General features: G+C 38.6%; 1 protein-coding gene across 1 annotated transcript in view; it reads right to left on the reverse strand.

Annotated features, from left to right (window-relative positions):
* Positions 1 to 8,057: 8,057 nt before the first annotated feature.
* The window catches only part of LOC126252944 (corepressor interacting with RBPJ 1), a 91,181-nt gene continuing 86,604 nt past the window's right edge, over positions 8,058 to 12,634 (reverse strand). The window contains exons 6-7 of the mRNA XM_049953953.1: positions 12,246 to 12,343; positions 8,058 to 8,880 (exon numbers count right to left, since the gene is read on the reverse strand). Coding sequence (XP_049809910.1) covers positions 8,418 to 8,880; positions 12,246 to 12,343 — 561 coding nt within the window. The 3' untranslated portion in view covers positions 8,058 to 8,417. The remainder of the gene's footprint in view (positions 8,881 to 12,245; positions 12,344 to 12,634) is intronic.

Here is a 12,634-nt window from a genome sequence, read left to right on the forward strand (position 1 = left end):
ACATTGGAGGGGTATCTGTTGAGAAGTCAGACAAATGTGTGGCTCCTGAAGAGGGGCAACAGCCTTTTCATTAGTCACAGGGGGAAACAGTCTGGATGGTTGACTGATGTGGCCTTGTTACATCAGCCAAAACAGCTTTGCTGTGCTGGTACTGTGAAACGGCTGACAGCAAGGGGAAACTACAGCCATAACTTCTCCCCAGAACATGCAGCTCTACTGCATGGTTAAATGATGGCATACTCTTGGGTAAAATAGTCCCCTATTCCAATCTCCAGGTCAGGACTACTCAGAAGGATGTGATTATCAGGAGAAACAAAACTAACTTTCAACGGATCGCAGTGTGGAATGTCAGATCCCTTAATTTGGGGGGACTGATGACCTCAGATGTTAAGTCCCATAGTGCTCAGAGCCATTTGAGCCTTAATATGGCAGATAGGTTAGAAAGAGAAATGGATACGTTAAAGTAAGATATAGTACGAATTAGTGAAGCTCAGTTGCATGAGGAACAGGATTACTGGTCAGGTAAATACAGGGTTATAAATACAAAGTCAAGTAGGGGTAATGCAGGAGCGGGTTTAATACTGAATAAGCAAATAGGGATGCTGGTAAGCTACTATGAACAGCATAGTGAACGCATTATAACAGCCAAGATACACACGAAGCCCGCGTCTACCACAGTAGTACAACTTTATATGTCAACTAGCTCCACAGATAATGAAGAGAGTGAAAAAATTTATGATGAGATAAAAGAAATTATTCAGACAATTGGAAGAGAAATGAATTTAATTGTGATGGAGGACTGAAATTCGATAGTAGGGAAAAGAAGAGAAGTAAAAATAGTTGGTAAATGAGGACTAGGGAAAAGGAGTGAATTTCATAATTGCTGAAACTTGGGTTAAGAATTGTAAAAGAAGACTGTATATGTGGAAGACCTGGAGACACCAGAAGGTTTCAGATTCATTATGTGTTAGAGATTTAGAAACCAGATTTGAAATTGTAAGACAGTTCCAGGGCAGATGTAGACTCTGATCATTTACTGGTTATGAACTGTAGATTTAAACTGATGAAACTGCAAAAGGGTATTAGGCAACAGATGATTACAACAGGGGAGAGGAATACAGCAGAAGACAGATGGGTAGCTTTAAGAGATGAAATAGTGAAGGTGGCAGAGGATCAAATAGGTAAAAAGACAAGTATGAATAGAAATCATTGGATAACACAAGAGATATTAAATTTAATCAGTGAAAGGAAGAAAAATAAAAATGCAATAAATGAAGCAGGGCAAAAGGAATACGAACATCTAAAAAATAAGATCGACAGGAAGTGCAAAATGGCTAAGCAGACAAATGTCAGGATGTAGAACAAGTGGTAAGATAGATGCTACCTGCAGGAAAATTAAAGAGTCCTTTGAACAAAAGAGAAGCACTGTATTAATATCAAGAGCTCAAATGGAAAACCAGTTCCAAGCAAAGAAGGGAAACCAGAAAAGTGGAAGGAATATATAGAGGGACTGTGCAAGGGAAATGGAATTGAGGTAAATATTATGGAAATGGAAGATTACATAGATGAGGAATGAGAAGGGAGATATGATACTGTGTGAAGAATTTGACAAAGCATCGAAAGACTTAAGTCAAAACAAGGCCCTGGAAGTAGACAACATTTCGTTAGAGCTAGTGATAGCCTTGGGAGAGCCACCCATGACAAAAGTCTTCCATACGGTGTATAAGTTGTATAAGACAGGTGAAATAAATAATAATTCCAGTTTCAAAGAAAGCAGTTGCTGACAGATGAGAGACCGACCAAACTATGAGTTTAGTAAGTCATGGTTGCAAAATACTAACACAAATTCTTTACAAAGAATGAAAAACTGGTAGAAGGCACCTCAGGGATGACAGGTTTGGATTCTGGGTAAATGTAGGTACACGCAAGGCAACACTGACCCTACGACTTATCCTAGAAGATAGGTTAAGGAAAGGCAAACCTACGTTTATAGTATAGTGAAGTTTTTGACAATGATGAATGGAGTACCCTCTTTGAAATTCTGAAGGTTGCAGGAGTAACATTCAGGAAGCCAAAGGCTATTTACAGCTTGTACAGAAACCAGATGTCAATTATGAGTCTGGGAAGCTGTGGTTGAGGAGTGAGACAGGGTTGTAGCCTATCCCCGATGTTATCCAATCTGTACATTGAACAAGCAGTAAAGGAAACAAAAAGAAAAATTTTGAGAAGGAAATAAAGTTCAAGGAGAAGAAATAAAGTTCAGGGAGAAGAAATAAAAACTTTAAGGTTTGCTGATGACACTGTAATTCTGTCAGCAAAGGATTTGGAAGAGGAGAATGGACAGTGTCTTGAAAGGAGGATGTAAAATGAACATAAACAAAAGCGAAACAAAGATAATGGTTGGTCAGTTGGTTTCGGGGGAGGGGGGGACTAACAGCGACGTCATCCGTCCCATTGGACTACGGAATGATGGGGAAGGAAATCAGCAGTGCTCTTTCAAAGGAACTATTCCAGCACTTGCCTGAGGTGATTTTAGGGAATTCGTAGAAAACCTAAATCAGGATGGTCAGACACAGGTTTGAACTGTCATTCTCCCAAATGCGAGTTCATGTGTGCCCGGTGTGCTAACCACTGCACCACCACACTTGGTAAACAAGGATAATGCAATGTAGCCAAACTGAAGGGAATGAGATAAGGAAACAAGACACTTAAAGTAGTAGATGAGTTTTGCTATTTGAGTGGCAAAATAATTGATGACGGCCAAAGTAGAGAGAATATAAAATGTAGACTGGCAATGGCAAGAAAAGAGTTTCTGAAGAAGAGACGTTTGTTAAGACTGAATAGAGATTTAAGTGTTAGGAAATCTTTTCTGAAGGTATTTGTCTGGAGTGTAGCCATGCATGGAAGTGAAACACGGATGATAAACAGTTTAGACAAAAAGAGAATAGAAGCTTTCGAAATGTTGACCACATAACTATCGAGGAGGAACTGAACAGAACTGGGAGAGACAAGAAATTTGTGACACAACCTGACCAAGAGGAGGAACAATTGGTAGTACACATTCTGAGGCATCAAGGGATCACCAATTTAGTATTATAGGGAAATGTTGGGGGTAAAAATTGTAGAGGGAGACCAAGAAATGAGTACAGTCAGCAGACTGAGGATGATGTAGATTGCAGTAGTTATTATGAGCTGAAAAGGCTCACAGAGGATAGAGCAGCATAAAAAGTCAAACCAGTCTTCAGACTGAAAACAACAACAACAATTACAATGAAGTCACCACATTCATGTTGGTCCTCTGGACATAGCAAAAGGTGGGACATGGTTCTTAAAAGTGTTTGTGATCACCACAGAAGAGAATGCATGCTCTGCAATGTGCTCCCAGACTGGCCACAAGGTCCCTCCAACAGCGTTGTTGACAACCACTCGATAGCTGTTGGTGCATGTGGACATGCTGCAGTATGCCTTCACAACACATCCCACACTTGCTTGATGGGATTTAAATCAGAGGAATGGCCAGACCAGTCCATTCATCAAATATTCTCTCATTCCTAAAAGCTTCTCCACCAGCACCTTTCAATGCGGTTGCAAATTTTCATCCATTAAAATGAAAAAAAAAAAAAAAGCCAAATGCAGCTTTGAAAATGTTCACGCACATAGGGAAGGAGTACAGAGTCATAATAAAGTTGACCAGTGAGTGTGTCATGTTCAAAGATTTGGAGGTCAGTACGCCCATGCAACATTATGCCTGGACCACCACAACCTAACACCTGGACCACAAAAATAATGATCAACAATGCTGGACATCCCTCATATAGTGAGAGGTGAGAACACCCAGGAAAATCGTCAAACACGACCATTTTCGAAGTCCAGGAGTTAGGTTGTGGTGTTCCAGACATAATGTTGCATGGGCGCACTGGCCTCAAGATCTTTTATCATGGAACAATTCGTTGAATGCAAACTGGAAAAAAGAATTGCTTAAGAGATTTCTCCTGCTTTCTGCATACTGGATACTTCAAACTGTCTGATATCATTGTTGGGTTAATTCAAAAGGTGACAGCACATCTGCAACATCTCTTTATCCATATTTTTTGTATGTCATTTTCTGAAGATTTAGTAGTGTATTAGAAACATAGTTCTTTGTCTTACAGCTAAAATAACAGAATCTGAAAGGCAACCGATTGTCTTCTTTAGCTTTGAATGGTCTCCTTTGTTTTTTGGATGGATGATCATTCTGAAAGGTAATATAAGTGAATCTGAATATTACTTTCAACTTTATCCAGAACTTCATAAACTTGTGAGTGTCAGTATTTCAGATGAGTTCCTGTTGCTCTTTTTGCACAATTACCATGGTATGTACCTTCAACAACAAGATTTTCAATATGCCCTCTCAAAATTTCACAAGTGCCCCAGTCATTTTTTTCAATTACTGATCTGAAAATTTCTTTGCAACATCACAGACAACTTTTTAAAAAAAATTGGTTTCTTCACCTCATATTTGATGTAATCCCATGATGTGCTTTCCCCACAAAATATGCCTTTTGTTTAAGGTAAAATTTTTGAACAGATGGACAATAAATGTGGGACTCATTTAACACTGTACTGGTTGTAGCAAACTGATCCGTCTAATAGGATTTACTGCACTTTTCGTGAACAGTGACTGCAGTACAGTTAACCCAAAACTGCATGTTTATCATTGTTTCACATCTTAATCCCCTTAATAAACCTTTTTTTCTTCACTGTATCAGACCTACCCCATCCCTAACACTTCCTCCACAAATAAAACATTCCAATGTTGTGCCGACTTCCACTGACGAATGTAACCAAACAGTGGTCAGTTGATGAGTGATGCCTCCTCCAGTGCCAGATTTAGCAGTGGCCAATAGAACAGCTTGCAGGAAACAAATGTTTTCCTCAGCAGAGCAACAAAATCCAGGCAATGATTGTACTGATAAGTAAATGATACAACAAAGGTGGAAAAAATAAACCACTGAATGGAAAGTAAAAGACTGATTGTCATTAACCATCAATTTCCATAAAACTGATAAATGATTATATTTACTAGCCAACTAGGTTCTTTGACACTTCTCTGAATTTTTGAAAACACATTTTAATGCTATACAACTTTTATCTTTGAATTTTTTTTTGTCAAGTTCACCAATTGCTAGATATTTGCAAGTTTTATGGCACTGCAACTCAAGGATAAAAAGAAATCTTGCCTGATATGCTATAACTGACTCTTACAGAAAAACGATTACACTAAATAATACAGACTGGGGGAAAGGTTTAACACGAGTTCACAATTGTTAAATAACATAAAAAATTTAGTAAATTTATTTTTAGATTATTATTCAGAATTGGCTGAAGATTTCTGCAGCTCACCTGAGCAGAGTTTTCATTTGTTGGCAGTTGGGTATATTACAGTTGAGTTGGTGCCTACATGAGAACAGATGACAATGCAACCAATACATAGATAATAATGTTCATAATCTGACTGCATGGATGACAGATACCTCTGCAAGACTTCGTTATGTCTGAACTCACTGCACCAAAACATGAGATTCGCAGCACATGTAGAAGAAAATAATCAACTTCCATTTTTGAACATGCTCTATTTACATTATCTCTTGCAACAAGAGGTCCTCTAAAATCACTAGTGCATCGAGACCACAAAATGCCTGACTTACAACAGTTTAGCAGTGGAGCTACAGCATCTACAGACTGTTTTCTGTAACACCAGTTACAGTGACCACCAGATCCAATGTACCACGAAGCAGAAGAAGCGTAGGTAACATCATCTAAAGAGAGAAGAAAAAGCTGCTGTGATAGTATGTATACCTTATGCCAGTGAACATATCAGAGAAAATCGGAAGAATTCTTCAGAAAAAATTATAATGTCAAGTGTATTTTTCACCTGCCATCTACAATGAAAGCTTTGTTGGGGTCTGTTAATGATAGCATAGTACTCCAGAAACCAACATATCTAGAGGATATATAATGAATTATAACAGAATTACAACAGGCTAACACATTTTGGGATTGAATCTTCAAAGGATCCATAGAGATCTGGCTGTACAATAAATTTATAAATAAATAAAAAAAATTTAAAAAAAATCTTTCCACCCAAGCAAGGCTTGGGATCCAGCCTTGGACTTATTGAAAGTGGGAAGATCCACTTACATCTGGCAAACCGAAGTGTTAAGGCCACACACTGTAGATATGCCTCCTCTGCATCAGCAGCATTATGGGCCTGGTGGTGGAAGAAAAACAGTACATTACCCACACCATCTTGTCAGTGGTGTCATGCCTGTGACTGCCAACGCATGAGCGACATCAGGAGGGAGGAGTATGAAGAACTTCATAAACTTGAGCACCCATTTGATAAAGTCACAATACAAGGTGCATTCAAGTTCTAAGGCCTCTGATTTTTTTTCTCTGGACTGGAAAGAGATAGAAACATGCGCATTGTTTTAAAATGAGGGCGCGTTCATTGTCAATACGTCCCAGAGATGGCAGCACCGTACGACAGATGGAATTTTACCGCCAGCGATGAGAATGAGAACTGTTTTAAATACTTAAAATGGCGACGTTTTCCTTACTTGAACAGCGTGCAATCATTCGTTTTCTGAAAACGACAGCATGAATGGGACTTTCTTTTCGTCGGTTCTGACAATGGATGAGACGTGGATGCCATTTTTCAATCCAGAAACAAAGTGCCAGTCAACTCAATGGAAGCACACAGATTCACCGCCACCAAAAAAATTTCGGGTAACCGCTAGTGCTGAAAAAATGATGGTGTCCATGTTCTGGGACAGCGAGGGCATAATCCTTACCCATTGCCTTCCAAAAGGGCACTACGGTAACAGGTGCATCCTACGAAAATGTTTTGAAGAACAAATTCCTTCCTGCACTGCAACAAAAACGTCCGGGAAGGGCTGCGCATGTGCTGTTTCACCAAGACAACGCACCCGCACATCGAGCTAACGTTACGCAACAGTTTCTTCGTGATAACAACTTTGAAGTGATTCCTCATGCTCCCTACTCACCTGACCTGGCTCCTAGTGACTTTTGGCTTTTTCCAACAATGAAAGACACTCTCTGTGGCCGCACATTCACCAGCTGTGCTGCTATTGCCTCAGAGATTTTCCAGTGGTCAAAAACAGACTCCTAAAGAAGCCTTTGCCGCTGCCATGGAATCATGGCGTCAGCGTTGTGAAAAATATGTACGTCTGCAGAGCGATTACGTCAAGAAGTAACGCCAGTTTCATCGATTTCGGGTGAGTAGTTAATTAGAAAAAAAATCGGAGGCCTTAGAACTTGAATGCACCTCGTACAACTGCTTTTGTAATATGCACAAGTAGTTCATTTTGTTCAACTTGTGGAAGTCTGAAAATACTATTTGTGTCTTTATAGCCTATGATGAGATCTCTAGCATTAAGAGAAGAGAAGTTAACCACTGAAAGGTGCTTTGGACCACAACCTAATGCCTACAAAACAAAAATCATTAGTGATAGAAATCATCTGTTCAGTTCATCGGATGTAAAGAACACTCCACACACAACAGCAAAAACAAAATGGGGCAATGTAATAAGAATAAACTAAAGTACAAATACTTTTTTGTTGACAGTGACACACACTGGCTTCTTACAACTTTATTTTTATTATTCATGTCACTACAGGAGTGATGCATATAGGTTGCAAGAACAATTTTTATGTTACCCGAAAATAATCAGAGAGATTGAACCTAGTAGCAAAATAAAGGCTTGTTTATAAGTTGTTCATTCTGATACATAAAAATAACTTTCTTTAAATTTTTATGAGCTGTGGGGCAATGCCTGCAAAACCCAAAAAATTACTTTGTTTTGTACTTGCGTTGTTCATACACTTATTCTCAGTCTGTAATGGAAGACTGACCACTATGGTAAAATATTCATTGCATAAATTAGCAAATTCACATTATTTTTCAACTATAGTTAGTCTAAGAATGCAATTATTTTGCCATCTAAAAACATCAATTATTTTGAGGGTGATCATATGGTTACTAATCTAACCACCGATACAAATCATCATCAATTTTATTTCATTAGCTCCTTTTCTACATTTTACTCTGCGAATAAAAGAAATCTTTAGATACAACACAGCACTAGCAGAATTCTCTAATTAAACAGAAATCTGAGTTTGCACGAAGTGTGGCTGCTTCAGTTTCACAGATGGAAGGGCTGTCACAAAGTATCACTTAAAACAATTAATATAACAATGATGTGTGGAATTAATACACAAATATTCTCCAACAACTATTTCTCACATGATATTTCTTATTCCAAATAAATCCAGAAAATTTTATAAATGATTGTCTATTGAAACAAACTGATCTGTAATGAAAACTGTTGCCATTGTTCTCTGACCATGGCATGAAATCAAGATCTACGTTGCCTCTTTTCTGAAGATCCCTCGTGGTTTTCTATTGATTTTCTCTTTCTTGATTTTGAGTCAGACTGTTCATCATTGTAGGTTGGGTGTCTTTTATCTTCAGATTTTCTGTTTTCATGATAATGTTTTGACTTTGATTTTCCTTTTGAGTTTTCTTCTGCTTCACTTTCACTACTACTGTCTTCACTACTACTGCTTGAGCTTGAGGTAGAAGATGACGATTGTTCATTATGGTTGTGCTGCTTTTTCTTCTGTTTCTTCTTGTCTTTATCAGTATGTTTCTTGCTTGATGTTTTCTTTGATTTCTTTTTCTTGTTCTTATGCTTTTGTTCTCCATCTGAATTAGAACTGTCTGTATTATCCTCTTTCTTGTGTTTTGAATGGTTTTTGTGTTTCTTCCTCTTTTCCTTTGAATGTCCGTTTTCCATTTTTTCCAATTTAAGTAAAGCTCTGAAAACAAAACAAAAAGAGCTACAGAAACACCATACTTAACAATTAAAATGCAGCACTAGAAATTATGAAACAACTCTTTACATAGTCAGTCAGCAGTAATGACTGTAACTGGATGTCATTGAGTATACTCCCTCCTCCTCTTTTACACACACACACACACACACACACACACACACACACACACACACACAGAGAGAGAGAGAGAGAGAGAGAGAGAGAGAATTTTAACACACCTATCAGTCTTACTTCTTCCTTTCTTGCCAACTCAACTGTGTACCCATATTCTAGATTCATCTTTCAGCATTATTGGTATCTTTTTTCACCTGCACACAAAATTGTGGTTTAAATCAGCTTTTGGCATATTACCGTATGCCAATGCCCAACAATAAAATCTTATTTTCTGAAAGAAACCTATCATAATGAAAATAATTGTCTACAATTAATGCTTCAGTTCACTAGCAGATTTAGCCATAATAATTCATTGTTAAAAAGACCTGATTAAGCCTCGTGTGTCTGTCACTGACGATAAATATTCTTTTACTGAATATCATACCAGTCTAATCATAGCTGCTCCAACAACTGGGTGTTTAAAATTACACTTAAGGAAAGTTACTTTATAATGAGAACCAAGAAGACATTTTTGGTACACTATTGGCATTGAGATGAAATACCCCATACCTACATTACTACAAAATTGGCAGTACCTTCAGAAAAACCAAAGAAAAGGCATCTGGTGACTCTTAGGAAAGACATACAGTATTTTTCCTCAGAGGTTTCCTTTGTGGGGAACCACTGTCATGAAGAACTTTTTGAAAGAAATTTCCACCCCATGACTGTAAATTACTACTCATTTATTTCACACAATCACGATCTTGGTTTTATAGCTATTCTCAAGTGAAAGCTGAAATGTCACAAAATGTCATACATGCCTAAATTACATGTCATCATCAAAATAACATTTGTTATCTGCTCTTATAATACACCAGTCACCGTATTACAGGATACAAGTACATATCAAAGATACCGAATAAGGCTGACACTGTGCACAATAAACAAACACTGTCAAACTGTAATGTGTATCTGTCAGCCAATACATTGTTATGACCTGCATTAATCATGTCCTTAAATCAACTGACAGAATTTGTCAAAACAACCTAAGATTTTCTTATCAAGATTTCTGCAACAAGTAACCAAATTGATTTGAATTACCTTGGTGAACATTCTTGTCTCTCAGTAAATTACAGATAATTCTGTTTTCATTTCAATACCCTAACTAAAAATATTTTATTACTTTTCAGGGGCTATCAGCTGCTCATTTGTTTATTTCATCATCATTTCCTTCAAAAACAAACTTCTGAATCCTTAAGACATTTCTTCTCCTGTCAAATGTAGAGCCATCTGTGAAAGCAGCCATGTCATCAGCTGTGCTGCTAATATTATCCAGTATTCAACTCGAGTATGACAACTAAACAGCTGCCTAACTACATGAGTGACCATCGACAAACTGTAGCTAACTAGAAACTCTACCATCCACTTGATCAACAAGTTGCAAATTGCTACATGCTTCATCAATGGCTTCAGCAGCTATTCAGTACCTGTACTATTTGGATTTCTCCCCTACATTTCTTGTCAGCCTGAGCACCCACTCATTAAACAGGTGCAAAAACTGATGTGTGAGTTTCTTCCAATTGTATTAACATAGCTGTACAGGTGTGTCCGTATGGCCTAGAGGAGCCATATGAGATGTATATGGATAAAAATACGTACCAAAGTCAAATTTTACAATTAACTAACTAGGTTGAAACTGCAGGGAGGGTATAATGCCTTGGTCTACACACAGTGCACATAGCTGTCATTTTAATTCATTGATACACACATAACACTGTAAAATATGTCTCCAAATTTATTATAACCAACTAAATACACTTTTAGTACTTGGTTTAAGTACACAAGCATCCACATTTTAGCAGTCACACCAAAGTTCACAGCTGCTGCTGATGTATGAAAACAAATACACTATGTGATCAACAGTATCCAAACACCAGGCTGAAAATGACTTAAAAGTTCGTGGAATTCAATATGGTGTTGGCCCACTCTCAGCCTTGATGACAGCTTCCACTCTCGCAGGCATACGTTCAATCAGGTTTGTTGGGGACTGGCAGCCCATTCTTCATGGAGTGCTGCACTGAGGAGAGGTATCATGTCGGATGGTGAGGCCTGGCACGAAGTCGACGTTCCAAAAACCCCAAAGGTGTTCTATAGGATTCAAGTCAGGACTCTGTGCAGGCCGGTCCATTACAGGGATGTTACTGTCATGTAACCACTCCACCACAGGCCGTGCATTATGAACAGGTGCTTGATTGTGTTGAAAGATTCAATCGCCATCTCCGAATTGCTCTTCAACAGTGGTAAGCAAGAAGGTGCTTAAAACATCAGTGTAGGCCTGTGCTGTGATAGAGCCATGCAAAACAACAAGAGGGGCAAGCCCCCTCCATGAAAAACACGACCACACCATAACACCACCGTCTCAGATTTTTACTGTTGGCAGTACTCACGCCGGCAGATGACGTTCATTGGGCATTCGCCATACCCACACCTTGCCATCTGATTGCCACATTGTGTACCATGATTCGTCACTCCACAAAATGTTTTCCACTGGTCAGTCGTCAATGTTTACGCTTCTTACACCACCGTGGCATCATTTGGAATTTACCGGCGTGATGTGTGGCTTATGAGCAGCCACTCTACCATGAAGTCCAAGTTTTTTCACCTCCTGCCTAACTGTCATAATACTTGCAGTGGATTCTGATGAAGTTTGAAATTCCTGTGCGATGATCTGAATAGCTGCCTGCCTATTACACATTACGACCCTCTTCAACTGTCGGCGGTGTCTGTCAGTCAACAGAATGAGGTCAGCCTGTACGCTTTTGTGCTGTACGTGTCTCTTCATGTTTCCACTTTACTATCACATCAGAAACAGTGGACCTACGGATGTTTACGAGTGCAGAAATTTTGCATACAGACATATGACACATGTGACACTCAATCACCTGACCGCGTTTGAAGCCATGAGTTCTGTGGAGCACCCCAGTCTGCTTTCTCATGATGTCTAATGACTACTGAGGCCGCTGATATGGAGTACCTGGCAGTAGGTAGCAGCAAAAAGCAGCTAATATGAAAAACATACGTTTTTGGGAGTGTCTGGATACTTTTGATCACGTAGTGTACTTAGTCAGGTGGGTTAATACATTACACAGACAGCAGTAAGAAAAATCTTACAATTCTAAATTCAATGATCAATTTTCACCCTGCATTTGGAACACAACATAATGCAATCAGCAAAGTAACTCGATATTTCTTACCTCAAAAGCTTTTTCTTCTGCTTTTTTGACAGGGATTTCAGCATCTCAATATCTGATGCCTTCAGCTTATCGTCATCTGACTCCACTTTCACTGACCTCTGGAAACAAAAGCCATAACTGTAATGTAAAAATATAAATTTTATCTCATTTGCAAATCTAGTAATAATATGTAGGGGTTTCCAGAAATGACTAATTTCAGATTTTCTTCTACAACTAAATACTTTATTCAACAAATGATATGAAAAGAATCACAGCTTTTATCTGGTTAAGGCACACAGTGTTGCAGCTTTAATCACCTACTCTCAAGGAGACTTACCAGATGAGATGAGAAGGAAAGTCTGTTCTCCTCATCCCGTCTGGTAAGTCTCCCCAGACCAACAGCTCTGGGT

This window comes from Schistocerca nitens, chromosome 4 (assembly GCF_023898315.1).
Source record: "Schistocerca nitens isolate TAMUIC-IGC-003100 chromosome 4, iqSchNite1.1, whole genome shotgun sequence".
Taxonomy (NCBI): domain Eukaryota; kingdom Metazoa; phylum Arthropoda; class Insecta; order Orthoptera; family Acrididae; genus Schistocerca; species Schistocerca nitens.